Here is a 23,348-nt window from a genome sequence, read left to right on the forward strand (position 1 = left end):
TTTGTGGGATTCAAATGCTTGAGGTCTCAGCTATGTGTGGATAATCAAAAACGGTCTAAAAACAATCAAGGCAGAAAAGAACATTATTTATTATTAGTTAAGTTAAAATATGTTGTGGAGATTTGTATAATAGTTTTAAAATGTAAATTTAAAATGAAGTGGAAAAAACAAGTTTAAAAATTGCCATTAAATAGTTTTATCTGATTTTATTTACAATATTATTTACTTTACAATGTGTGCAAATTCACAATTACTTCTCACAACATCCGTGTCATTTATAGACCTTTATGTGATTATAGAGATGATTGCACATTTATTCTTGCTCTTTTTATACTGGATGATTTATATCACAGGGAGAATGATTTCATCTTCCATGCACTTTTAGAGAAGTATAGCCATCTACTAAAAACTGTTACAAATCAACCTCGAGTAAAGCCCATCCTCAGTCATCCAAATCAAATCATTTTTTTTTTAAGTGTCCACAGCTACAGACAACTGAAAGACAAAAATCAAAGGTTGGATTTGTGATCCAATCACACCTACTAATGAACACAAATCACATCAACCTTCATGGTGCAGAGACTTAATTCCAGGTTTGTCTGTTATATGGATTAAATGCATTTGTATTAACATGAACCATTGGATAATGTAAGCCACGTTGCAGTGGTGGTTGCTGTTGCTGCCATTGTTTTTGAGAAGGTTGCTGCTGCCATCCTTGCTGTATTTCATCCTCTTTTTCTCCATCAGACAATTTCAGGATTAAGCAACACAAGAGTCCATCAAGAAAGACGTTAAAATTTGTGAAATAATAAACATTTGCATAAATTGTCTCGTAGTCAGCTGTCAACCTGCTGTAGACTAGGTACCTTAGAACAAAATTGGGAAAGTAGACAGCAAAGAAAGTGATCATTGAGATAACTGTGATCCCTATCTTCACTTTTTCCCCCCCTGTGGCAGCAGAGCCCAAAGCAGCTGTTAAAACAATGGCCACAGCCAATCCACAGGTGAGAATTTCTAGTAGGTATTCTGCCTCAATGGTGTAGAGCACAGAACTATAGTATAAAACACAAATCAACAAAGACACCACAGAGAAAACACAGCGTAGTTTGGAACCCAGGTGTGGGTGGCAGAGGTAAAGGATTGAAATGAGGGCTGTCAGGAGATGTATCATCACCAAATACCGTCTTGAGAAGACCCACAGCTCAAAAGTGTACTGACATGTATTTCCATACCAGCAGACAGACGCAACAAGCTCTCCTCCAAAGGTCATTGCTCCAATCACATTTAGAACATCGATGAAAATCAGAGCAAAAAGAGAGACATGGGTGTTTTGAGCACCTTTGAGGTTCATGTGCTCACATGAAAAGGATGTGATGAAGCTATTTTTAAGGAGGCTTAGTGCACCTCGTTGGAACGAGAAGGCACCGATATAGGTAACCAGGCCCAGCAGAGAGGTGGAGAGGAGAATTCCTGCAGCCAAGTTGTTGTTTACCGTAACACCCCAGTTTTTTGTGCCAAATTCCATTTTTGGGCCGTAGGGTGGAAAAACAGAATAAATCTTCAGACAGCTTTCTGTATCCTTCCTGTGATGGTGAACAATTCTTTGTCTTGGTCATTTGAGATTTGCTGATCGCATCTGTGATGTTCTCCATGACGTGGTGGTCTTAACCAGCTTTGTGGACCTGCTGGAGGAGAGAGAAGACCAATATCTGTATCAGTATTTTCCTCTGGTAATTACATTTTCATATATATTATTATTTTGTCACATTTACAGTGTAATGAGAAATATGTTGCTGCCTGTTCACATTAATGGCACAAAGGCACACTCACCAAAATATGTGCTAACTCAATGAGGGCTTTCTTGTTTCTCTTGAATGCTGGAATTTACCCTTTTCTAGAATTAATTATAGAAAGAAAGAAATACCCCGATATAAACCAAACAAAAAAACACATTTAAAACATTTTGCTCTCCATCCACTGATAATTATAGAAAATCTAAAAATTATTTCATCTATTAATTTTCAAAATATACAATATGAGAATTTGGGAACAAAAAGACAGAAAATGTAATCTTACCTTCTTTATAAAGAGTTCACCTGTCTCTGAGGGTAAATTCACCTACTGACAAACACTGCCACTCTCAGCTGCATATTTATGGCTGTAAATTATGTTGTAAAAATAATTAGTCAAGCAAATTTATTTCCTCTTATCATCAGACTCCTTGGGGTGTGTTCTGCTATTGCTTAAAAAATACTTTATTACAGTGTGTTAAATTGTCTACTATGACAGTATTTACAGTATGTTTTTGCCAAAATGCAACATTATTTAAAATAAAAAGGATTTTTGCTGTTAAGAAAAAAATCCTGAAACAGATTATAGTACAGCGTTAGTGCATAGATCGAGCTGTACATTATGTACATGTCTCTCTGCACACACACCTTGTAGTGGAGCCAGAGCCTATCTCAGCTGGCACTGGAAGTTCACATTCAGTTTATCAGTGTGCATTTGTTGCCCTTTGAGTCACTGCTCTGCCCAAAGATGGAAGAAGACCTAAACTGGAAAATGGATATTAGTTCAGATAATTAGAAAACAACCCAGAATTCACCAAGGCTCAGGCCTGTTTTGAACAGGAAGCAGCTGGAACATTAGCATCGCTGTCCACAGTGAAGTGAGTTTTATGTCGCCATGGGCTTTCAGGGAGTTGAGCAAGAAAGAAGCTCCTGCTTCAGCATCAACACATTCAAGCTTGACTGAAATTTACAGCTGCTCACACAGACAATCGAAATGCCTTTTGGAGAAAGGTTGTATATTATAATTGGACAAAGTTGAGCTATGCTGTGTTGGGTTCATTTTATAAGAGAGAAGACAAATATACTCAAAGTGCATTTTCTTAAAGTTATTAAGCAGTTAAAGTTTTAAGTTAAAAGCAGCTGCCGTGTCTCTTCCTTCACTCAGGAGACCCAAAACAAGGAAAAGAGCACCACACCCAGGCAGTAAGCACTTTTAGTATGTGTCCAGAAAGTTAACATGATTGGTTAAAAACTTGAGGGTGACCAGACTTTTAGACTTGGTCCTCCCTTAATTTTGATCCATCACTCAGGTTATCTTACAACCTACATGGCACAAACTTTTCACTCCAACATCCCCATCACGGTCCTCAGAGAAAGGGGGCTTCTCCTTGTTTATGTCTGTGTTTAAAGACTCTATTCTACTATACATATGTGTATTAAAAGATTAGATCTGAATATGTGATATCAGATGAAACATAACTGCGTGATCAAAACTATGAGGTAATTGTGAAATATAAAACAAAAGGGAACATTAGCATTAAAGATAAAAAAATAAATTCGAATCTTCTAAATAGATTCTAAAAGTGAGGCAAACCTAAGAACACTGTAGGAATAGTCAAACAGTGGTGCTAGCGTCATGCTCTGAGCTATTTTGATACCAATAGCATACATTGCACAAAGTGGATGGAATGATGGAGAAAGACTACTGCCAAACTGGAGTTCCAACAGGAAAATGATTTTCTACAAGAAAACATTGGACAACAAACTGGACTGGTCATGCAGCACACAAAGACACCTGTGTAAAAAGACCAGGTCCCCTGCCAGTTTGGAGCAGACCGCAAGGTGGTCAACACAAAGTACTCTCGGCTTCCTCAGGAGGCTGAGGTCCCTCAAAATCTGGAGGAAGCTCCTGAGGATGTTTTACCAGTCGGTGGTTGCTGGAGTACTGTTCTATGCTATGGTGTGCTGGGGGAGCAGCACAGCAAAGAAGGACTCATCCAGGCTGGAAAAACCGATCAGGAAGGCTGGCTCTGTGGTCGGCATGAAGCTGGACACTCTGGTGTCAGTGGCAGAGAGAAGGACACAAGAAACTGCTGGACATTATGGACAATGCTGGGCATCCTCTGCACACGGCCATAAACAACCAGAGGAATCTGTTCAGTGACAGGTTGCTTCTCCCAAAGTCAAAGACTGATGGCGTGTGGGACAAAGGAGTTTTACAAACTGTTTAACTCCTCGCTGGAGGGGAGGAGGAGAAACAGGAGGACAAAGGAGGGCGGGAACAACTAGTCTGCAGTGTTTGTCACTGTGCAATATTTTTTTTATATTTTTATATCCAACGGATTTTTTTTTTTTTTAAAGGATATAAAAAAATATTTTTTTTAAAATAGACTCACAATAGTTGAATTGTGCAATTCCCTGGTATTCTTATTCATATTTATGCCTATTATATACTCTGTATTTATATATGTATATATGTACATATATGGTATATTCCTGCTCACATCCTGCAACTTCTGTCAGTGCTGTTCTACTACTTAATAAAGTTTCATCTAATCTAATCTCTATCTCTAATCTGAATCACAAAGGGCATCTATGTGCTTTTATACAGTATGTTGCTTCAAGGTCACTGGTCTGCTGACCAGCTGCTCCTCAATTTCCCTTAGACTGAACATAAGAACAGGGCGTCGAGCTTTCTCTGCCATAGCACCTGTGGAGTAAGTTTGGAATGAGTTACCTCTCCAGGTGGAAAGTACACCTTAAAACTTAGTCTTTGTCATAAACTGGCTGTGTACAGGCAGGAATAGGACCCAAACACAAATTCACAGAAACTGGGCCTTAAACTCAAAATACAGCCTTATTTGCTGAATGGGGAAAAAAAGGAAATACAAAACAATGCAAAACTAAACTGGAAAATTCTAACGCTAACTCACAAGGAAACACACGAAGAGGTACGCAGCCATGAGGGAGGACGCGACACGGAACTGAGGGAGACGCTGACATAAATACACAGAAAGATAACGAGGGATGTGGAAGCACACGGGGAACACAGCTGACACGAATAATCATAACGAGACAAACACAACATCACGTACATTGATGTGAGACTATCAAAGTAAAACAGGAAGTACACAAAGACGCAGACTGGAGGGGGAGAGAGAACACAGAGAAGCACGAGGCAGGGCACAGACATGACGGGATGGGGAAATTACGGAACATAAGGAGGGGAAAGGGACAAGGTTAAAACCCAGTATTGGACGCCTATGATCTTTGTGCCCTCGGGGAGCACTGGATTAAAAACAGGCAAAATTCTGTCATGCAAATAACTAAATGGATTCAGGAAGACTTTTCAAAGCCAGCTAACTTTCATTTTAAACATGATTCATTGTACGATTCACAACTGCAGCTTATGGTTTTTGAAAGTGTGTTTTTAATGTGTGACTTGAGTGCACGGACTGAGGTATATATGATGATAGTGTGTATTTATATATCCTTGTGGCAGAGCTGGAGTTCACTTCAAGTAGGAAAACCTTCCTACATAACAGTTATTTTTGCTGTTCTGGTTCACATTGGACATTCATTCTGGCAATCATTGAATGAAGCTGGCTTGTCCAAATGTGCTTTAGCATACCTCAAGCAGCTCTGTTTGTGCTGTGGGCGGAGAAAAGTCTTCCTCTGCATCACTCTCGCATACAGCATCTCCTTGTGTAAAGTGCGTCGAATGGTAGAACGATGCTGCAAGATGATGTTGTAGGTCTTTGATGCTGGTCTGTGGGTTGACTGACTGTTCTCACCATTCGTTGCTTCTGTCTGTCCGAGATTTTTCTTGGTCTGCCACTTCGAGCCTTAACTTGAACTGAGCCTGTGGTCTTCCATTTTCTCAGTGTGTTCCTAACTGTGGAAACAGACAGCTTAAATCTCTGAGACAGCTTTCTGTATCCTTCCCTTAAACCATGATGGTGATCAATCTTTGGCTTCAGGTCATTTGAGAGTTGTTTTGAGACCCCGTGTTGCTGCTCTTCAGAGAAAATTAAAGAGGAGGGAAACTTACAATTGACCCCTTTTTGCATACTCTTTCTCATTATTGGATTCACCTGTGTATGTAGGTCAGGGGTCACTGAGCTTACCAAGCCAATTTGAGTTCCAATAATTAGTTCTAAAGGTTTTGGAATCAATAAAATGACAACAGTGCCCAAATTTATGCACCTGCCTGATTTTGTTTAAATAATTATTGCACACTTTCTGTAAATCCAATAAACTTCATTTCACTTCTGCAACTCCTGTCGATGCTGTGCTACTGCAACTGAACTTCCTGGAGGAATCACCCGGGAGAATAATGTCACTGTGTGTGTCTCCTATATGATATATTTAACTGACATTTGTTATTGTAACAACCAACGATTTATACAGGAAAATAATGACTATTAACAAGGTTACCCAAACTTTTGCATCCCACTGTATGCTACTTTCAAAACACATGGTCAATCCACTAAGGTAAAAGAAATTTCCATCACAATATTTTGTATTACAGTGAGTGCATAGTTGCTTTAATTTGTCACAAAATCATTCTAAATACATTTATAGTGCATTCTGTGTGTACTGAAACACATTTCTTCTTGTTCTGTGTTATACATTGGATTTAAAATCACAGTATGGATACAATGCTCATCTCAATCTCTAATTTTAAATTTCTTTCATCCATTTTTAATTTAAATTAAAAGGACATGAAGTACAGCCATCTGAATAGAATAATAGTGCTATAAATCAATCTTTAGCTAGGCCCTCACCCATCTACAGTCTACTCCTGTTTAATAAATCCAGTCATTTTTTAAAGCGATTTTAGTGCCCACAGTTGCAGAAAGCTGAGAAACAAATATTACATGTAGTTGATTTCAGAGTTGTGATCCAGTCAAACTTCACAGCACAAAGACTTAATTCCAGTTTTGCCTGTTATATGCAGTAACTGCATTTGTATTAACATGAACCCTTGGATAATTGAAGACCTGTTGTTGTTGCTGCCACTTTTGTTGTGGTGTTTGTTGCTGCTGTTGTTGTGTTTGTGGTGATTGTTGCTGCCATGGTTGTGGTGTTTGTTGCTGCCATGGTTGTGATGGTTGTGGTGTTTGTTGCTGCCATGGTTGTGATGGTTGAGGTGATTGTTGCTGCTGTTGTTGTGGTGGTTGCTGCAGCCCTTGTTCTTGTAGCTCCCATTGTTGTGGTGGTTGCTCTCTGTCTTCTTCTGCTGCAGACATCTTCAGAATTGAATAGCACAAGAGTCCATCGAGACAGACTTGAAAGTTTGTGAAATAATACACATTTACATAAATTACAAAATAGTCTTCTATTGGCAGCCCAGAGATGGTCCGACTATAGATCATGTAATCAAGAACAAAAACCGGAAGGTAGACAACTAAGAAGGTGAACAATGCAACAGTTGCAATTCGTAGCTTGTCTTTTTTCCTCCCTGTGGGTTTAGATTTTGCAATTATGGCCAAAGCCAGTCCGCAGGTGAGAACTTCTTGCATGTATAGTACTTCAATGGTGTAGAGCACAGAACTATAGTATAAAACACAAATCAATAAAGACACCACAGAGAAAACACAACGTAGTTTGGAACCCAGGTTTTGGTGGCAGAGATAAAGGACTGAAATGAGGGCTGTCAGAAGATGTATCATCACTAAATACCGTCTTGAAAACATCCACAGGTTTTCGGTGTACAAACATGTGTTTCCAGGACAGTTAGCTGCAACCAGGTGACTTCCGTAGGTCATTGCTCCGACCACATTTAGAACATCGATGAAAATCAGAGCAAAAAGAGAGACATGGGTGTTCTGAACACCTTTCAGGTTCCCATGGTCACACGAGAAGGACATGATGAAGCTTCTCTTAAAAAGACTGAGTGCACTGCTTTGGTCCCAGAAGGCACCGATATAGGTAGCCAGGCCCAGCAGAGAGGTGGACAGAAGAATTCCTCCAGCCAAGTTGGTGTCTTCCACAACACCCCAGTTATTTGTGCCGAATTCCATTTTTTGGCCATAGGGCGATTTGCTCATCACATGTGTTATGTTCTCCATGACGTGGTGGTCTTAACCAGCTTTGTGGACCTGCAGGAGGAGAGAGAAAAACAACATATTTTCAATTCAATATTTTGCTGTTCTGACCTTATTTGTTTCAAAGAAGACACTGATTACAATGTGATCAGTAATATATGTTTTTTTTTTTTTTTTTATCAGAACTGTACTTTTCTGTGGCCTATATTTTGTGAAAAGGTAGCCGAACGTTGAAGTATAATAAAATAAAATAAATAAATAGGGAAACACAGCTTTTTTTCAGGCCAAATTCAAATTTTCAATGAATTCATGTCTAGTATGTAGAACACAAGCAGAAAAAACAGAGATTTGTTTTAAAGGTTATTACCTATGTTGTAGCTGTGTTACTTTTACTCGACATCTAAACTGAAAAATGTGTGCAGCATGGGGAAAAGAATCGCTCAGAAATAAGTTTAGACTTCAATTCCTCTAGATGTGATAGTGTGAAGCATCACAGTCATCATCATCAACTTAAAATAAAATACTCTGCAACAGTCCAACACAGTGCATTACTGTAAACTTCACTACAGTATTGCAAATTAACTACTGTAGTATTTTCATGGAACATAGTCAAGTAACAAGCCTGTTTTGAAAATGTAAGCGATACAAAGTGCAGATATTTGCCTTAAAATGCAGAGAGTAAAAGTCAAAAGTTGTCAAAAAAAAAAAATACAACCATAGCTCAAGACCAGATTTAATTATACAACTTTTTTATTGGTTTCAGTCTAAATGTTCAGATTTTTTTGCCAGAAAATGAAGATTTAATAGAATTTCCTAAAAGCCCACATTTGTTCATAGATCTGTCCTAAAGTGCTGACTACCTCAGAAACAAATATTAAATACATAGAGAACAACAAAGTTTTGCATGATGGTTGTGGAGTGGAGACAGGTTTGCTTCCCTTTAAGCTTTTCTTTAAATACATAAACTTTGAACAGGTTTTTAAAAAATAAACATATAAAAAAAAAAAAAACACTGAACCAGCCCCTTTTCAGAAAGAATACAATACTACGAACTATTAGTACCAGTTAGATCCTATACAACAGGACTTTGGGTGTGAAAAGAAAGAAAATATCTAATCTTACCTGATACACAGACTATGCTGATGATTTGTGCCCAGGAGAAAACTACTAACTGCTGTGAGTTGCATATTTATAGTAGTAAAGTATGTTGTAAAACTCATTATTCAAGCCCATGCCTCTTTACTGTTATCATCAGACACACTCAAAACAGGATTCTTTGCCCTCATAAACTTGACACAATCATTTAGAGAGAAATGCAACTGAAATATGAAACCAAAGGTTTAGCTATTCAAATAATCAGGAACATTAAGGGAAATGTGCTTCATATAATCTAAAAGTATACAAATCAAGTCAATTTAATGTGATTAAATTAAAAGGCAGCTTTTTGGGGCATGAATATTCTGATGAGTGCATGGCAGAGCCCACCCTGGTGTTTTCTGCTATTGAGGATGAGTCGGATAAAATAGAGATTAAAAATGTGATGTGGATGATGTAAATTTACAGAAAAAAGCGGGGATACCTGTGCATGTTTTAACCCTTTAAAACCTAAACCATGAAATAACTGCCAGAAAACGTTAATTTTTGATTATGGAGTGTTTGTTGAACATTTAGACAAAATATATAAAAATATATCAAATTTGAATCTGCATATATGAGTTTTAATTTGTATCACATTTGCTATATTAGCCACATTTTTGCAATGTAGTCATTAAACATGTGCCATGCAATTTATATCATTTTTTGAGGTAAAAAAAAAAAGGTCACACTGATCATGTAGAAGTCTCAAAAACTCACAAAAACACATGTATCAAACATGATACACTTGGCTTTAAAGGGTTAAGAGAAAAAAACTAGAGCATTTTATCGAATGCCGACCTGTGAACGCTGTAGGGTCACACCACCAGAGTACTTCAACAATTTTTATTTTTCCTCTATCAAACAAAAAAAAAGTATTTGGAAACTAGTTTTTGTTGTTGGGTTTTTTTTGTACTTTCCCATGCATCAATAAAATAAAAACACTCACACACAGTCAGTCACTGAGTATTCTGGGAAAAGTGTTCACAAGTGCAACATTTTTGTTTTTCAAAATACTACTTTTATTTTAGTTCTACCATTTGATGTAATGCATTTCTATGTTTATTTAAAACATAGTCTTTAAGAGATTTACTAATCATTGCACTGTTTTAATGACATTATGGATGTGCAATAAGTTGTCATAAAGCTTATGACTATGTTACTCAAGATCATGTAGTATCTAGGTATAGTATCCAAAGCATATTAGTATAGTATACACTATACAGTAGTACAGAGATACCTCTGTTTTTTGTCTTGTACAAGTGTTCTGAATCTTACAAAGAGGTTGCACTATGCCTGCATGAATCTGTCACTTAGATGAGCACAGAAACGCCTTCTTTTATGGATTTTCCCTGTTCAGCAAAAGTGATAAAAACAGACTATTGTGCAACTTTAGTGCACAGACCGAGGTCAAGATGGAGGGTGTGTCTCTGTGTGTGCACACAAACTTGTGGTGGTGCTGAAGCCATGCACTTTACCCACTTTATATGCATGTATGTGTTGGAAATATTAGGGGGGACGCAGGAAACCCTTCATGAAGAATTCTGATTTGTTTCATCCAGATATTGTGGCTCAAATGGTGCGCTCAGTCTGGCCACTCTTTGTCTTTTCTTTCCTTCCAAGGTGAAATAAAAATTAGTTCTCTTCCACCATTGTGAGGTTAGCTCTGTGTTGATAATGAAAAAAAAGGTCCACAGTACCAACAATCAAGTTTGAAAATAGCACAGTTTCTCACAAAATCTATTTTTAAAACATATATAGTCCATTTTATTAGTATTGGGACAGTTACACATTTCTTGTTGTTCTTGTTGCAATAGATTTATTTTTTTAAAAATCACAGCAAGAGTGTAATGCTGATTACAATGTCTGATTTTATCTGTACTCCATCCACTTATAAGATTTATGACCATCTACTAAAAAACTGCTTAAAATTAGCTTTTACAAAAGTCCATCTTCAACAAACAAAATCAAATCAAATGACATGAAGCTGATTTTAGTGTTCACAAATATTAAAGGTAGATCAGTTCAAAATTGTGATTCAGTCACCGTGACCTTGTGATGATGAATCATAGCAAACTTCATGGTGCAGAGACTTGATTCCTGTTATGCAGTAACTGCATATATGTTGCTTGAATAATTTAAGTCTGTTGTTGGTGGTTGCTGCTGCTCTTGTTGTTGTAATTCCCATTGCTGTGGTTCGTCTTCTACTACACCTTCTTCAGCAGACAGTTTCAGAATTACGCAGCACAGGAGTCCATCGAGACAGACTTGGAAGTTTGTGAAAAAGAAAAAATTTAGCGCAATTATGCTATACTGCTCAGAGGGGCCTTGACTGTCGATTAGGCACTCAAAAACAAAACCGGGGAAGAAGACAACAAAAAACATGCACATTGCAAGAATCACAATCAGTTTTTTGTTTGTGGCAGTAGAGTGGGACACAGGTGGCACTTTAAGTGTTGCAGTGATGCCCATGGCCAATAAAATGGTGACAGCATTTATCATATATAGTGCTACTCTGCTGAAGACACGAAAACTATAATAAAAAACACAAAGGAGTAAAGACACCACAGAGAAAACACCGCGTAGTTTGGCTCCCAGCTGTGGTTGGCAGAGGTAAAGGAGGGATATAAAGGCAGTTAGGAGGTGTACAATCATTTCGAACCATCTTGAAAAGACCCACAGCTCAAAAGTGTACTGACATGTATTTCCATACAAGCAGGCAGACGCAGCAAGCTCTCCTCCAAAGATCATTGCTCCAATCACATTTAGAACATCGATAAAAATCAGAGCGAAAAGAGAGACGTGGATGTTTTGAGCACCTCGAAGCTTCATGTGCTCACACGAGAAGCACATAATGAAGCTTCTTTTAAGAAGACTGAGTGCTCTTCGTTGGTACCGGAAGACACCGATATAGGTAACAAGGCCCAGCAGAGAGGTGAATAGGAGAATCCCTGCTTGCAATTTAGGGTTTCCTACAACCCCCGATCTTGTTGTGCTGAATGGCATTTTTGGCCCATAGGACCATTTGCTGATTATATCTGTGATGTTCTCCATGAGGGGATGAGCTTAACCAGCGTGGTGGATTTCCTGAAGGAGAGAGGAGAACAATATCTGTATCAGTATTTTTGTCCTGGAAATTACCTTTTCATAAATAATATTGCTCTGATGTCATATTTACAGTATAATGAGAAAAGTATAGGATTTTAAAAATATATTCAACCACCTTTACCCTTAACCAGCTGCTGGCAGTGGTTTACACAAAGCAAAATACAGTTTTCCTAAGAAGAGTACAGGTTTTCTTTGCTTGTCCACATTTAGTGTCCAGTCTCTTTGTCCATATCTGCAGCAGCAGATCATGAGGAGCAGAGGGAGGACCCAAATGCATGGAGATGGGAGTTAACAGAAGGTGAGCCATTTACTAAGGCTGGTTGATGAATAACGCAAGAACGAGAAAACCAAACTGAAACAAGGACCTAAATAGGAAACCTAAACTAGGAAACAAAGCACTAGAAACCTGAAACTCTTGGACACAATGTCCTGATGTTGAACCTTACAAGTGAGGAGGGGAGGTTTACTTTCTTTTAACCACGACTGTAGAATGACTCTCTCTGACACTACAAATAATATCAATCACTGTTTAAGTCACAGCCTGAATCTAGTTTTGAATTATGTCAAAGAAAGTCAACATCTTGTATTTCTTGCAAACCCTCTTTTTTCTGTCTATTTTTACAATTTAAATTTCAACTACTGTGTAATGGAATAAATATCAGTTACAGTCAATGTCTATCTGAAAGTTAAGGGAAATTCAGGAAGCAAATCATTGTAATTTCCTTCAGTGTTAGCTACCTAACCTAACACAGTTTGGTTATCGTGTTGCCGGTGCTGCATACAGTGAAAAACAAAGAAGCAACCAAAGAAAAAACCCTCACAAACTACAGGAGTTAGTTGGTTGGGGTCAAGTTTGTTTCCTTAAACTTTTCATCAGGAAAACGAATCTCAAACAGCTACATTTTTGGACTGAACCCTTTTAACAACGAATGGGAAAGATTACACAACCTCTGGTCAAACAGGAAAAAACAATAAGAGATTTAAAATGTTTTCTTCTTCTGTATCCCATAATTTGAGAACACATATTTATATTGTAATGTGCCAGTCATAAAATATAGAAAATTAGAATTTGGGGGTGAAAACAAAAGAAAAAGATGAATATTACCTGATCTGTAGAGGGTGGCAATCACCTGGCTCTAGGAGGAAACTACTCAATGGCAAATCCTCAGTGTTTGAATTGCATATTTAGGGCTATAAAGTATCTTGTAAACTCAAGGATTCAGCATATGATGTGTTTTTTTGTTTCCCTCTTATCATAAAACCCACCCAGGTGCTTGTATCTAGTGCATTAAAAGCATTCATTTCCATTATTCCCCATTAAAAGCATAAACCTAAGCTTACCACACAGTTTGTTTGTTTGTTTTTACCTTGTTAATAGTACAGCAGACTCTGATAAAGCATTTATTTATATATATATTTATATATTCATTTCCCATAAATTCATCTATTTATGAATTTCAACAGGTAACAAACTGATGCTATCCCATCATCAGTTTGTTACCTGTTGAAATTCAGAGATTCAGATGGAGCCTGAGCAGTCAGGTTTTGTAGCATCATGTTTTTGATGAGCAGTTAAGGGTTTTGTCTTACAGAAAGCACAGAGTATGAAACTTTGTATCCAATTAAATGATGGCAAATCAAAATAAACACATTTATTAATATTGTGACTTGACTGTACTGTTTGTGCTGTATGGCATGAGGCAAAGCTGATGTTATTTTCAGAGCACCTGCATATGGATCTCTGTCAGTATGTAAGATGGACATAGATTCAAGGTCTGAAGAGAGACAGTAGTTCTCTAAACCTGCATTCTTTCCAGTGTCTACCAATCAGAAATACTTTCAGACTGTATATAATAATGCCAAAATCTTTGGGACGACAACCCTTAGTTCCCACCCTCTGATCTTAGTACGCAGTATCCTGATGTGGATAAACAATTTTTAGGATATGCTTGTTGGTTAATATTTTGTAACAGACAAGTCATTAACCAATGAACATTTCGTGTCCTCAGTTCTAGAGTCACATACTCCTCTCAGTCTGGTTTCAATACAACAACTTCACTTCATTAACCAGTGGGTGGCATCATTGTGCTACAGGAATCTTTTATATAGTCTATTGTGTAGTCACTGAGGAGGACGTGCACACACATGAAACAATAGCTGGATAGCCTCACACAGAGTCAAAGGGCACTGAAGCATCTAGATTTACTTTTTTTATAGTCAATAAAAAGGTTACTGCTTCACTGCTGTCTGATTGTGGACTTTGTGTTCACTGCTCGAATTGTATGGCTCAAACAGACATTAAACTGGACTGGAAGTAGCAATAATATTGTGTTGGATTACAATACTGCTTGTTACTATGTTCCAACATTATGCTATTTTCTTGTTTCCGTCAATTTTGATGGTGCTCTAACTTAAAAGGCTGATACAGCCAAAAGAGATTTGGATCCCTTTTTACTTACTCATTCAAGATTAGAGGGAAATTGATGAGTAACTGGGCCGTGTTGTGGACATTACAGCTTTCATCCAGGGCCAAAGAGAAAAAGATATATAAATTGCTTTCTTGGTTTTTCAGCTGAACCTCGATATTTTCCTCAAGGTCCGGAAACCGTCTTGTTATAGGTCACTTGGAGAGTGCGTCTTTTTTCCCTTGGTGCATAATGCCACGGGAGAGTCCACCAAACACTCTTTGATAAATTAGATTTTGATCAAATCAGAATATGGGTTACTGTTTCTTGGGTTTTTGTGGAAAATCACAAAGCTGGTCTTGACTGCTGTATTCCTGAATGTGTAAAGCTTAGTAAAAACTCCCTGTTACTTGTGCAGCTTTGCTAGCACATGTCTGGTCCCATATTTCTCTGCATCTCTAGTCACGTAATGGAAATTCTGAACTGAAATACAATACACCTTAAATACACCAACCTGCTTTCCACAATCTAAGTGCACACCTTTGCCTCTAACTCCAGTAAATAAATACTTAGAAGTCTATGTTTTCAAACAAAGTTGTTTTGTGATCTCCCACAAAACCGAAAAAACGAATAAGTCATTGTCTAATTGGGAGTTTATCAAAGAATATTTTGGTTGAAATAGGACAAACTGAATGACGTATACTTATTTAGGGGGGGTGTTATTGCATCTACATAATATTCCTACAGATCAGGTGTCAGTAGCTCACCAGGTAGAGTAGATGACCAGTATACCACAATTCTGCCCCAGTGGTTTGATGTTGTCTTCCTCCTTGCCTGTCTGCTTTACTGCCCTATATAGCAATGAAGGTTTAAATGCCTAGAAATAAATCTAACAATGCTGCAAATCAAACTTTAGCCAAGCCCTCACCCAAAAGGAAATTGCTGTCCATTCATCAAGTATCTGTGGATGTTGAGATCAAAGGCCAATGAGATGAGAACTGTGAGACAATTTGCCTGCTATCCGGTTGTTCAGTCTGACGTCACTGGCCGTGTCTGGGCCTAAACTCCGCTGCAGGTCCATATATCAAACGATCACTGTGGCATTACTGAGAGTTGAAAAACTGTCTAAAGTCTTTCATCTTTAATAAAATGATCAGTGTTCTTCTCTACCAGGTGTAACAATTGAGTTTAACATCCAGGCATCCATGAAAATGGAATTTATGACATTTAACGGCGTTAGAAGTTAGCAGGAAGTTAGCTCGCAAGCTTCTATCTAAATACAATATAGCATGTCCTGACTGCGGGGTTTTGGAAAAAAAAAGGTCACACTGATCATGTAGAATTCTCAAAAACTCACAAAAACACATGTATCAAACACGATACGCTTGGCTTTAAAGGGTTAAGAGAAAAAAACTAGAGCATTTTATCGAATGCCGACCTGTAAACGCTGTAGGGTCACACCACCAGAGTACTTCAACAATTTTTATTTTTCCTCTATCAAACAAAAAAAACTATTTAGAAACTACTTTTTGTTGTTGGGGTTTTTTTGTACTTTTCCATGCATCAATAAAATAAAAACACTCACACACAGTCAGTCACTGAGTATTCTGGGAAAAGTGTTCACAAGTGATTAAATTAAAGGTATTTGCAACATTTTTGTTTTTCAAAATACTACTTTTATTTTAGTTCTACCATTTGATGTAATGCATTTCTATGTTTATTTAAAACATAGTCTTTAAGAGATTTACAAATCATTGCACTGTTTTAATGACATTATGGATGTGCAATAAGTTGTCATAAAGCTTATGACTATGTTACTCAAGATCATGTAGTATCTAGGTATAGTATCCAAAGCATATTAGTATAGTATACAGTATATAGTAGTACAGAGATACCTCTCTTTTTTGTCTTGTACAAGTGTTCTGAATCTTGCAAAGAGGTTGCACTATGCCTGCATGAATCTGTCACTTAGATGAGCACAGAAACGCCTTCTTTTATGGATTTTCCCTGTTCAGCAAAAGTGATAAAAACAGACTATTGTGCAACTTTAGTGCACAGACCGAGGTCAAGATGGAGGGTGTGTCTCTGTGTGTGCACACAAACTTGTGGTGGTGCTGAAGCCATGCACTTTACCCACTTTATATGCATGTATGTGTTGGAAATTTTAGGGGGGACGCAGGAAACCCTTCATGAAGAATTCTGATTTGTTTCTTCCAGATATTGTGGCTCAAATGGTGCGTTCAGTCTGGCCACTCTTTGTCTTTTCTTTCCTTCCAAGGTGAAATAAAAATGAGTTCTCCTTCACCATTGTGAGGTTAGCTCTGTGTTGATAATGAAAAAAAAGGTCCACAGTACCAACAATCAAGTTTGAAAATAGCACAGTTTCTCACAAAATCTATTTTTAAAACATATATAGTCCATTTTATTAGTATTGGGACAGTTACACATTTCTTGTTGTTCTTGTTGCAATAGATTTATTTAAAAAAAAAATCACAGCAAGAGTGTAATGCTGATTACAATGTCTGATTTTATCTGTACTCCATCCACTTATAAGATTTATGACCATCTACTAAAAAACTGCTTAAAATTGGCTTTTACAAAAGTCCATCTTCAACAAACAAAATCAAATCAAATGACATGAAGCTGATTTTAGTGTTCACAAATATTAAAGGTAGATCAGTTCAAAATTGTGAATCAGTCACCGGGACCTTGTGATGATGAATCATAGCAAACTTCATGGTGCAGAGACTTGATTCCTGTTATGCAGTAACTGCATATATGTTGCTTGAATAATTTAAGTCTGTTGTTGGTGGTTGCTGCTGCTCTTGTTGTTGTAATTCCCATTGCTGTGGTTCGTCTTCTACTACACCTTCTTCAGCAGACAGTTTCAGAATTACGCAGCACAGGAGTCCATCGAGACAGACTTGGACGTTTGTGTAATAGAAAAAACTTAGCGCAAGTGCGCTATACAGGAAAGAGGGGCCTTGACTGTCGATTAGGCACTCAAAAACAAAACCGGGGATGAAGACAACAAAAAACATGCACATTGCAAGAATCACAATCAGTTTTTTGTTTGTGGCAGTGGAGTGGGACACAGGTGGCACTTTAAGTGTTGCAATGATGCCCATGGCCAATAAAATGGTGACAGCATTCATCATATATAGTGCCACTCTGGTGTAGACACGAAAACTATAATAAAAAACACAAAGGAGTAAAGAAACCACAGAGAAAACACCGCGTAGTTTGGCTCCCAGGTGTGGTTGGCAGAGGTAAAGGAGGGATATAAAGGCAGTTAGGAGGTGTACAATCATTTCGAACCATCTTGAAAAGACCCACAGGTCAAAAGTGTACTGACATGTATTTCCATACAAGCAGGCAGACGCAGCAAGCTCTCCTCCAAAGATCATTGCTCCAATCACATTTAGAACATCGATAAAAATCAGAGCGAAAAGAGAGACGTGGATGTTTTGAGCACCTCGAAGCTTCATGTGCTCACACGAGAAGCACATAATGAAGCTTCTTTTAAGAAGACTGAGTGCTCTTCGTTGGTACCAGAAGGCACCGATATAGGTAACAAGGCCCAGCAGAGAGGTGGACAGGACAATCCCTGCTTGAGAGTTAGGGTTCCCTACAACCACCGATCTTGTTGTGCTGAATGGCATTTTTGGCCCATAGGACCATTTGCTGATTATATCTGTGATGTTCTCCATGAGGGGATGAGCTCAACCAGTGTGGTGGATTTCCTGAAGGAGAGAGGAGAACAATATCTGTATCAGTATTTTTGTCCTGGAAATTACTTTTTCATAAATAATATTGCTCTGATGTCATATTTACAGTATAATGAGAAAAGTATAGGATTTTTAAAATATATTCAACCACCTTTACCCATAACCAGCTGCTGGCAGTGGTTTACACAAAGCATAATACAGTTTTCCTAAGAAGAGTACAGGTTTTCTTTGCTTGTCCACATTTAGTGTCCAGTCTCTTTGTCCATATCTGCAGCAGCAGATCATGAGGAGCAGAGGGAGGACCCAAATGCATGGAGATGGGAGTTGACAGAAGGTGAGCCATTTACTAAGGCTGGTTGATGAATAACGCAAGAACGAGAAAACCAAACTGAAACAAGGACCTAGACAGGAAACCTAAACTAGGAAACAAAACACTAGAAACCTGAAACTCTTGGACACAATGTCCTGATGTTGAACCTTACAAGTGAGGAGGGGAGGGTGCACTTTCTTTTAACCACGACTGCAGAATGACTCTCTCTGACAATACAAATAATATCAATCACTGTTTAAGTCACAGCCTGAATCTAGTTCTGAATTATGTCAAAGAAAGTCAACATCTTGTATTTCTTGCAAACCCTCTTTTTTCTGTCTATTTTTACAATTTAAATTTCAACTACTGTGTAATGGAATAAATATCAGTTACAGTCAATGTCTATCTGAAAGTTAAGGGAAATTCAGGAAGCAAATCATTGTAATTTCCTTCACTGTCCTTCACTGAATCCGAAAAAGCATAAAATGACCAACGAATTTCTAAACACTATGTACAGTTTGAGTTTACATCCTAAAATAACCAGGCCTAGCAGAATTACACCACATTGTGCCACCTTACTTGACAATATTTTCACCAACAATATGGAAAACAACATCGTGAGCGGATTATTAATTAATGACATCAGTGATCACCTACCAGTTTTTGCAGTTTATAACACTAATTATAAGAGAAATCAGCATGAGGAACAACTCAGATACAGACGTGTAAGGACAGAAGAAACTATGAATGCACTTAAGAACGATCTATTAAATCAGGACTGGGACAATGTGTACAAAGAAACTGATATTGATATTGCATATGGCATATTCTTAAAAATATTCATGGAATTGTACGATAAAAACTGTCCAACAATAAAATACAACAGAAAGCACAAATATTCAGATAGACCATGGATCACTAAGGGTTTACAAAATGCATGTAAAAAGAAAAATACACTCTATAGGGAATTCCTAAAACAAAGAACAAAAGATGCTGAAAATAAATATAAAAATACAAAAAATAAGTTGACCAATATTATACGTGTATGTAGAAAGGAGTATTATAGTAAAACATTGAACAACAATAAACATAATATGAAGGGAATATGGGATGTTTTAAACGGTATCATTAAAAATAATTCTGGACAACAAAGTTATCCTCAATATTTTATTGACAACGGCAATATTATGGAAAACAGTGCTGATGTGGTCAACAGCCTTAATCATTATTTTGTAAATATTGGACCAAATCTGGCAGAACAAATTCCTGAGTCACTGCCATCAGTAGACTGTAGTGAAAGCCTGATTGATAGGAACCCTAACTCAATGTTCCTCACAGCAGTGGAGGAAAAAGAAATAATTGACACTGTATACATGTGTAAATATAAAACATCTACTGATTGTAATGATATTGACATGATAATCATCAAGAAGGTCATTGAAGGAATTGTAGGACCTCTAACATATATTTGCAACTTATCATTTCAGACTGGAAAAGTTCCAAACAAAATGAAAATAGCTAAAGTTGTGCCGCTGTATAAAACTGGGGATAGACACCACTTCACAAATTACAGGCCAGTCTCTATACTACCACAATTCTCCAAAATCCTAGAAAACCTGTTTAATAAACGATTAGACAAATTCTTAGATAAATATAAATTACTCTCTGACAGTCAATATGGATTCAGATCAAAAAGATCAACATCTCTGGCATTAATCGAATCAATTGAGGAGATTACAAATGCTATAGATCAGAAACAGTATGCAGCTGGACTATTTCTGGATCTCAAGAAAGCATTCGACACAATCAATCATGACATATTAATTAATAAACTAGAACGGTACGAGATCAGGGGGGTTGTACTGCACTGGGTGAAAAATTATTTAAGTGATAGGAAACAATTTGTGAAGCTGGGTGTCCATTCCTCATCATGCTTGGACATTGCTTGTGGTGTTCCACAAGGCTCTGTACTGGGTCCAAAATTATTTATTATTTATATAAATGATATTTGTAAGGTATCTGATATATTAAAATTAGTATTATTTGCAGATGACACAAATATTTTTTGTTCTGGGGGGAATCTAAAGGAACTGCTGGATACAGTTACTTCAGAAATGTGCAAAATTAAAAAATGGTTTAACAGGAACAAACTATCTCTAAATCTAAGTAAAACTAAAATAATCTTATTTGGGAATTCCTTTAGAAATGCACAAGCGCAGATTCACATAGATGGTGTGGAAATTGAAAGAGTACTTGAACATAAGTTTCTTGGTGTGATTATAGATGATAAATTAAACTGAAGTCTCATATAAATCATATACATAACAAAATTTCAAGAAGTGTTTCAATCTTGAGTAAAGTAAAACACATTCTGGACCACAAATCACTCCACATTCTCTATTGTTCCCTGATTGCACCGTATTTGCATTACTGTGCAGAGGTTTGGGGCAATACTTACCAATGTTCGCTATCATCAATCTTTATATTACAAAAAAGGGCCATAAGGATAATCCATAAAACTGGTTACAGAGATCATACAAATCCACTATTCTTAAAATCAAAAATTCTAAAATTCACAGATCTGGTTCATTTTCTCACTGCACAAATTATGTATAAAGCAATAAATAACCTGCTTCCTGACAATATTCTAAAACTGTTTTCTAAAAGGGAACGGGGATACAATTTGAGGGGGGAATTAATTTTAAAACATCCTTATATCCGCACAACATTAAAAAGTTTTTGCATCTCTGTGTGTGGAGTGAAGCTGTGGAACAGACTAAGTAAAGATATGAAGCAATGTCCGAGCATGGTGCAGTTTAAAAAGCGGTTTAAGGATATGGTTTTTACAGGGTACAGGAGGAGGTAGAGAGTTGATAGGGTGTTCTTGTCTAATATTTTCATGTGTGCGCTGGTGCACGGGTATGTTGGTATGGGTATATATATCTGTAGGTTGTGTATCCTTTGAGGTGTTACTGGGGTTATTGAAAATGTGTATATGTGTGTATGTGTATATACGTAGGTATGGATAGATAGAAACATATATATATACACATATATATACATATATATATATATACACATATATATACACATATATATATATATATACACATATATACATATACATATATATATATACACATATATACATATACATATATATATATACATATATATATATATATATATATATATACACACATATATATATATATATATATATATACACACATATATATATATATACATATATATATATATATACACATATATATATATATATATATATATATATATATATATATATATATATATATATATATATATATATATATATATATATATATATATATATATATATATATATATATTAATAAAAAAAAAAAATACACATAACATATAATGTAATTGCAAGGAGGTATTTCTGTAGTCTATTCATTACTACATAGTGGAAAAGGGGGGGATTAAATAAGCTTATGCTTCTTCCTGCTCCTTTTGAACATGAAAGTTATTTGTAGTTGTGGTTGCTCGTTTTCCTTTTGTTTTGCTTTGTTTATTTGTCTCTTTGAATTCTATGTTGTTGTACTTTTTTAACATGTTCAAAATAAAGATTCAATCAATCAATTCAATCAATCAATCACTGTTAGCTACCTAACCTAACACAGTTTAGTTATCGTGTTGCCGGTGCTGCATACAGTGAAAAACAAAGAAGCAACCAAAGAAAAAACCCTCACAAACTACAGGAGCTAGTTGGTTAGGGACAAGTTTGTTTCCTTAAACTTTTCATCAGGAAAACAAATCTCAAACAACTACATTTTTGGACTGAACCCTTTTAACAACGAATGGGAAAGATTACACAACCTCTGGTCAAACAGGAAAAAACAATAAGAGATTTAAAATGTTTTCTTCTTCTGTATCCCATAATTTGAGAACACATATTTATATTGTAATGTGCCAGTCATAAAATATAGAAAATTAGAATTTGGGGGTGAAAACAAAAGAAAAAGATGAATATTACCTTATCTGTAGAGGGTGGCAATCACCTGTCTCTAGGAGGAAACTACTCAATGGCAAATCCTCAGTGTTTGAATTGCATATTTAGGGCTATAAAGTACCTTGTAAACTCAAGGATTCAGCATATGACGTGTTTTTTTGTTTCCCTCTTATCATAAAACCCACACAGGTGCTTGTATCTAGTGCATAAAAAGCATTCATTTCCATTATTCCCCATTAAAAGCATAAACCTAAGCTTACCACACAGTTTGTTTGGTTGTTTTTACCTTGTTAATAGTACAGCAGACTCTGATAAAGCATTTATTTATATATATATTTATATATTCATTTCCCATAAATTCATCTATTTATGAATTTCAACAGGTAATAAACTGATGCTATCCCATCATCAGTTTATTACCTGTTGAAATTCAGAGATTCAGATGGAGCCTGAGCAGTCAGGTTTTGTAGCATCATGTTTTTGATGAGTAGTTAAGGGCTTTGTCTTACAGAAAGCACAGAGTATGAAACTTTGTATCCAATTAAATGATGGCAAATCAAAATAAACACATTTATTAATATTGTGACTTGACTGTACTGTTTGTGCTGTATGGCATGAGGCAAAGTTGATGTTATTTTCAGAGCACCTGCATATGGATCTCTGTCAGTATGTAAGACGGACATAGATTCAAGGTCTGAAGAGGGACAGTAGTTCTCTAAACCTGCATTCTTTCCAGTGTCTACCAATCAGAAATACTTTCAGACTGTATATAATAATGCCAAAATCTTTGGGACAACAACCCTTACTTCCCACCCTCTGATCTTAGTAC

General features: G+C 36.7%; 4 protein-coding genes across 5 annotated transcripts; all 4 read right to left on the reverse strand.

Moving 5' to 3' along the window:
• Window positions 1-200: 200 nt before the first annotated feature.
• Window positions 201-2,526, reverse strand: LOC120439353. Its single transcript, XM_039610275.1, has 5 exons — window positions 2,439-2,526; window positions 2,077-2,158; window positions 1,831-1,894; window positions 1,622-1,685; window positions 201-1,542 (listed from the first exon to the last, which is right to left on the reverse strand). Exons 4-5 carry the CDS (start codon window positions 1,650-1,652, stop codon window positions 584-586), a joined length of 990 nt encoding a protein of 329 aa, XP_039466209.1. The 5' UTR covers window positions 1,653-1,685; window positions 1,831-1,894; window positions 2,077-2,158; window positions 2,439-2,526; the 3' UTR covers window positions 201-583.
• A 3,684-nt stretch (window positions 2,527-6,210) lies between these two features.
• Window positions 6,211-8,991, reverse strand: LOC120439204. Its single transcript, XM_039609982.1, has 2 exons — window positions 8,963-8,991; window positions 6,211-7,894 (listed from the first exon to the last, which is right to left on the reverse strand). The coding sequence occupies exon 2, from the start codon at window positions 7,862-7,864 to the stop codon at window positions 6,722-6,724; it is 1,143 nt and encodes a 380-aa protein (XP_039465916.1). The 5' UTR covers window positions 7,865-7,894; window positions 8,963-8,991; the 3' UTR covers window positions 6,211-6,721.
• Window positions 8,992-10,833: 1,842 nt separating this feature from the next.
• LOC120433411 lies at window positions 10,834-13,214 on the reverse strand. 2 transcript variants are annotated; one of them, XM_039599557.1, is made up of 2 exons: window positions 13,188-13,214; window positions 10,834-12,061 (listed from the first exon to the last, which is right to left on the reverse strand). In XM_039599557.1, exon 2 carries the CDS (start codon window positions 12,026-12,028, stop codon window positions 11,078-11,080), a length of 951 nt encoding a protein of 316 aa, XP_039455491.1. In that variant the 5' UTR covers window positions 12,029-12,061; window positions 13,188-13,214; the 3' UTR covers window positions 10,834-11,077. The 2 variants fall into 2 exon arrangements, with proteins under 2 accessions (XP_039455491.1, XP_039455487.1); XM_039599553.1 differs by lacking the exon at window positions 13,188-13,214 and adding an exon at window positions 12,204-12,311.
• A 3,218-nt stretch (window positions 13,215-16,432) lies between these two features.
• LOC120437627 lies at window positions 16,433-22,586 on the reverse strand. The gene is made up of 2 exons (XM_039608165.1): window positions 22,544-22,586; window positions 16,433-18,230 (listed from the first exon to the last, which is right to left on the reverse strand). Exon 2 carries the CDS (start codon window positions 18,195-18,197, stop codon window positions 17,247-17,249), a length of 951 nt encoding a protein of 316 aa, XP_039464099.1. The 5' UTR covers window positions 18,198-18,230; window positions 22,544-22,586; the 3' UTR covers window positions 16,433-17,246.
• Window positions 22,587-23,348: the final 762 nt, after the last annotated feature.

This window comes from Oreochromis aureus, linkage group 3 (assembly GCF_013358895.1).
Source record: "Oreochromis aureus strain Israel breed Guangdong linkage group 3, ZZ_aureus, whole genome shotgun sequence".
Taxonomy (NCBI): Eukaryota; Metazoa; Chordata; class Actinopteri; order Cichliformes; family Cichlidae; genus Oreochromis; species Oreochromis aureus.

Bases quoted from the DNA above. Each gene is read 5' to 3' on its own strand.
- LOC120439353 (XM_039610275.1), bottom strand. From the start codon at position 1,652: ATGGAGAACATCACAGATGCGATCAGCAAAT. The intron at 1,543-1,621 runs CTCAAATGACCA...ATTCTGTTTTTC, and splicing joins CACAGATGCGATCAGCAAAT to CACCCTACGGCCCAAAAATG.
- LOC120437627 (XM_039608165.1), bottom strand. From the start codon at position 18,197: ATGGAGAACATCACAGATATAATCAGCAAATGGTCCTATGGGCCAAAA.
- LOC120439204 (XM_039609982.1), bottom strand. From the start codon at position 7,864: ATGGAGAACATAACACATGTGATGAGCAAATCGCCCTATGGCCAAAAA.
- LOC120433411 (XM_039599557.1), bottom strand. From the start codon at position 12,028: ATGGAGAACATCACAGATATAATCAGCAAATGGTCCTATGGGCCAAAA.